General features: G+C 44.2%; 1 protein-coding gene across 1 annotated transcript; it reads left to right on the top strand.

Annotated features, from left to right (window-relative positions):
• Positions 1–1,033: 1,033 nt before the first annotated feature.
• LOC127008181 (uncharacterized) lies at positions 1,034–2,962 on the top strand. Its single transcript, XM_050879862.1, has 2 exons — positions 1,034–2,483; positions 2,643–2,962. The coding sequence occupies exons 1-2, from the start codon at positions 1,034–1,036 to the stop codon at positions 2,960–2,962; spliced, it is 1,770 nt and encodes a 589-aa protein (XP_050735819.1).
• Positions 2,963–5,432: the final 2,470 nt, after the last annotated feature.

The raw sequence follows: 5,432 nt of genomic DNA, 5'->3' as shown, positions 1-5,432 counted from the left end.
AAGCCGACGGCCGACGCCCAGCCGACGAAGAGGCGGCGGCGGCGGCGGGTACCTCTTGCACGGTGGTGGTGGTGGCGGCGGCGGCGGCGGCACTTGCATAGGGGAAGAAGAAAGGGTGATTTAGTAAAGGAGGATGAACAAGAAAAAAAATGTGTAGAAAGAGTGGTTTCCTGTGGTGGTAGCGGTGGTGGTAGTGGTGGTGTGGTAACGGTGGTGGTAGTGGTGGTGGTGGTGGTAATGGTGGTGGTGGTTTTAGTGGTGGTAGTGGTGGTAGTGATGGTGGTGGTGGTAACGGTGGTAGTGGTAGTGGTGGTGGTTTTAGTAGTGGTAGTGGTGGTGGTTTGAGTTGTGGTGGTGGTGGTAGAGGTAGTCTTTATAACTCTTCATTGGTAGGACGGGAGGAGAGGGAAAAGAATATAGTAAGTGTGATGAGTAAGATAAGGGTGAAAGATGAATAAAAACACAGCTATGAGAAGGAACGAAGCAAAGAAATGCAAGGAAATGAGCGAAAGGAAGGAGAAAAAACAGAGAGAGAGAGAGAGAGAGAGAGAGAGAGAGAGAGAGAGAGAGAGATGCAATGATACAGCGGGAAGGGGAAAGGGGACAGTTCCAAGTGAAGTGACGTTAAGCTTCCTTGTACCGGACCCCTGAGCCTCGCATCCTCCTTAAAACACACACACACACACACACACACACACACACACACACACAGACACACACACACACACACACACACACACACCAAACTTGATATCACAATTCCTTGTCGTCGTGTGTGTGTGTGTGTGTGTGTGTGTGTGTGTGTGTGTGTGTGTGTGTGTGTGTGTGTGTGTGTGTGTGTGTGTGCTTTCTTTCGTTCGACTCTCCCTGTTCTACAAAAATGGATCCTACGGCGGAGGAAGACCCGAGAGGATTTTTCTCCCTGCCCGTCGGCGTTCCGGAGGCCATTCTGTTTTCAATCCCTGAGCTGACGAAAGCTGTTTTCTACCACAAAACCGTAATTATTTTTAATATCATCTCACTAACAACAACTATGCAGTTCTTCGTTGTTTGGACGTTCGTCATGATCATGGGGAATCTGGCTGCCAGCAGCCAGCAGCTGGCCGGCGGGGTGGGCCCCACGGGGGTCCTGAAGGACGGGGTGTCCTCCGCGAGCCTGGAGAAGGCCGGAGAGAACCATTTAATGAAAGATGACGAGGGGGTACTCAAATATTTCCCCAAATTGTCTGACCTTGAGATGAACACAAGTTTGGAAAATGGCGCGAATGACAGTATCAAAACCGTGGAAAGGAAAGTCTTTGATAATAGAGATGAAACGGGGCATGTAACCGGCAATAAGACAGTCGTTGAAAAGACTACAGAAACTGACGTACAGCCCAACGGAAATGTATCAAAGATTACGGAAACACAGGTTGTTATTGATGAGGAAGGTAAAGAAAGTGCCGAAAAATCTGTCACAGAGAGCGAAACACTGACGCAAACCACTCCAAACAACAGGTCCCTAACACAGACGGTGGACGTGAAAAATGTCACGGACGAAGAGGGTAATGAAATAAACGAGGAAGTTATTATAAAGAAGGAAGCAACAGTACAGCCTCTTACCAGTGCCACTGAGGTAACAAAGGAGATTCTGCCAGGCAATAAAACGAATCAATTATTAGCAACAGAGAAAGAAGAAAAACTACCTTTAGAGGAAACCATTAGGGAAACATGTGTGGAGAGTAAGAACGATACGGATAAGAGCGACGGACGTCAGAAAGTAGAACGGACAGAGAAGACCATTGAGATTCTTCCCGGCAATAAAACGAATGAAATGTTAGTAACAGAAAAAGAAGAAAAACTACCTTCACAGGAAATCATCAAGGAGATATTTGTGGAGACTAAGAATGTAACAGAAAATGGCGATGGTCCTCTGATAGTAGAACGGACAGAGAAAACAAAGGAGATTCTGCCAGCCAATGAAACGAATGAAAGTATTGTAACAGAGAAAGAAGAAAGACTACCTTCACAGGAAAGCATTTCGATGACATCTGTGGAGGAGAGTAGAAATGCTTCTGAAAATGGCGATGGACCTCAGAAAATAGAACGAACAGAGAAAACAAAGGAGATTCTGCCCGGCAATAAAACGAATGAAATTGTTGTAACAGAGAAAGAAGAAAGACTACCTTCACAGGAAAGCATTTCGATGACATCTGTGGAGGAGAGTAGAAATGCTTCTGAAAATGGCGATGGACCTCAGAAAATAGAACGAACAGAGAAAACAAAGGAGATTCTGCCCGGCAATAAAACGAATGAAGTTATTGTAACAGAGAAAGAAGAAAAACTACCTTCACATGAAACCATCAAGGAAACATCTGTGGAGACTAAGAATGTTACAGAAAATGTCGAAGGCCCTCTGGTAGTAGAACGAACAGAGAAAACAAAGGAGATTCTGCCCGGCAATGAAACGAATGAAATTTCAGTAACAGAGAAAGAAGAAAAACATCCTTCACGAGAAACCATTAAGGAGACAAAAGAGGAGAGTAAAAACGTTACAGAAAATGTCGAAGGCCCTCTGGTAGTAGAACGAACAGAGAAAACAAAGGAGATTCTGCCCGGCAATAAAACGAATGAAGTTATTGTAACAGAGAAAGAAGAAAAACTACCTTCACATGAAACCATCAAGGAAACATCTGTGGAGAGTAGGAATGTTACAGAAAATGGCGATATACCTTTGATAGTAGACCGAACAGAGAAAACAAAGGAGCTTCTGCCCGGCAATGAAACGAATGAAGTCGTAGTAACAGAGAAGGAAGAAAAACTTCCTTCACGGGAAACTGCTGTGACGCCACCGAAGGTTGTTAAAAAGATTAGGAGAAGGAAAGCTTGTAGGTGTGACTCGTTGTTGACCCTTTCGGTGGTAACAGAAGAATTAATTGAAAGAATTGCTCGTGTTGTATTGAAGGAAATGACAACAGAGTAGTGATAGTGTGTTACTGTTTCTCTTATCAATTTCTTTGAAAAAAAATAAAAATAAAAATAAATATTAAAGAAGTCAGGAGGCCGTGAACCATTCAAATATGTCACTTATGAACACGATGATTGCGGCCCCGGTTTAGACTCGAGAGAGTTGTGTTTCTTTTAAGAGTGTACACACACAATGCCGGTTTGTGTCCGGCCTTGAGTATCACAGCAGTTAGTGGCGTCCTTAGTTAACAGTTTACCACAGTTTACCTTCCGCAGGTTTCCCCAGTGAGCACTGAGGCCACGCGCAGCTATTGCGTTGACCCTCTTACCTATATAGTTACCGCAGCGTCCAGATTCAAGGAACCGTTATTTAAGGCAACATGTATAAAATTTCAGCCTGTCTCCATGCACCCTTTATTCACGCCTAGTTAGTGCCACATCAAGTGTCAAGGAGCCATTTTTTTAAGGTAAAATATACATGATGCCAGTCAGTCTATTTTCATGTATTAATCCAGACCCTGGTAACGTCGCATCCAGTGTCAAATAGCCATTTTCTAATGCAATATATATACATAATGACAGTCTATTTCCATGTATTAGTCCGGACTCAGCTAGCGCCGCATCCAATTTCAAAGAGCCATATTTTCAAAGATAATGTATAGGTAATTCCAGTCTGTCTCCATGTACTAAACCACACTCAGTTAATTTCTGCACCTGCATTACGTTTAGGAGAGCCAGGTTTCAAAGGAAGACCTGCATACATAACGTCGGTCTGCCTCAGTTCAGTAAACCGCCACAAATATAAAATAAGAACATAAACGGGCATCGTGTTGTTCCACGCCCAGTTAACGTCGCCTCCAGTGCCTAAGAGTCACAATTTTTAGGTAATATAAATCTACACGTAAGGCAATTTTGTCTCTTTGTATAAATTCACGCCCAGTCAATACCCCCGTCCAGACTCCGTTCACGTGCGCCAAGCTATACAGGAAGACCTATACATGCATAACCTTGGTCTACTTCAGTTCAATAATCCACCACAAATGTAAGCCACGAGTAAGCGCGTCTCGCCACTCCGTCCCCGTTCATTAATATATACGCCGAGGAGCTCTGACAGGCGTCCCCGAATGGTGAACGAACCTCCTCTTCTGCTGCTGCTGCTGTGTACCGAAACGCCGCATTATTCACGAGGTCAGGCGGGGAATGGGTTTAGTCTTTTGTGCGGGAAAGGAGAGAGAAATAGAGAGTGGAGTAAAGAGAGAGGGTGAGAGTAAGAAATGAGGATTCCATGGGTCAAGCACTACGAAGCACTACGAAACGCTACGATTTGCTACCATTATCCTCAGATTTGAATCCAATAGGTTACGGTAAGATACGATTTGATCAGGATCACCTACCCGCGCGCTCACCAGATGACCTCCCTGCCACCTTCGTCTCGCCCTCTCTGCCGTTCCCCCCTTCACGCCTCAGCACCCCGCACGACCCAGTGTAGCATTCTGAGTGTAGGCAGGAATAACCCCTCACACAATTACTCCTTAAATGACACTCCTCTAAGCAGGTCTGGGCGTGAGAGAGACTTAAGAGTCCTAGTGAGCGCTGACCTCCATCCTAGGTCTCAATGCATTCAGACTAAAAATCGGGCCAACAGAGTACTGGGTTTCATCTCAAGGAGCGTAACCAATAGGAGCGCTGAAGTCATCCTCAAACTTTACTTAGCACTAGTTAGACTCATCTTGATTATGTAATTTAGTTCTGGTCCCCCTTCTATAGAATGGATATCAAGATGTTAGAATCTGTACAGAGGAGGATGACAAAGATGATTCAGGGAGTGAGAAACTTGCCTTATGAAGACAGGCTGAAGCGTTTAAATCTACACACTAGAAAGGCGAAGGTTGCGAGGAGACTTGATCGAAGTCTGTAAATGGATGAAGGGCTTCAACAAAGGGGATGTCACTAAGATTTTGAGAGAAAAAGAGCCAGGTAGGACGCGTGGCAATGGTTTTAAGTTAGACAAATTCAGATTCAACAAAGACATAGGCAAGAATTTGTTCACCAATAGAGTGGTTGACGAATGGAACAGGCTTGGGAGCCATGTTGTGGGTGCCAATACCATAGATACATTCAAGAAGAGGTTAAATAAAGCCATGGATGGTGAGGTAAGGTGGGGTTGAGTGTACAGGAGCTGCCTTGTATAGGCCAACCGGCCTCTTGCAGACTCCTTACGTTCTTATGTTCTTATGACGTTTGCATAGGGAGGAGGACAAGGAAGGGGGTAAAGTTTTCTCATAATTTGTATACATTTTATATATTTTCCCTTTTTCAGTAATCTAATAATCTGTCGTGTGTCTTTCTTATATAATTATCTTCATATTTTCTTTCTCCTTTCTTTCTTCACCTCCTCCTTTTCCTTCTCTTTTTCTCTCATTATCTTTCTTATCTTCTTTTATGTTTCATTGTATTCACCTTTCCCCTTCAGTTCATCATTATCT

This window comes from Eriocheir sinensis, chromosome 37 (genome assembly GCF_024679095.1).
Source record: "Eriocheir sinensis breed Jianghai 21 chromosome 37, ASM2467909v1, whole genome shotgun sequence".
NCBI lineage: Eukaryota > Metazoa > Arthropoda > Malacostraca > Decapoda > Varunidae > Eriocheir > Eriocheir sinensis.
This window is presented reverse-complemented; position numbering and strand designations above follow the sequence as displayed.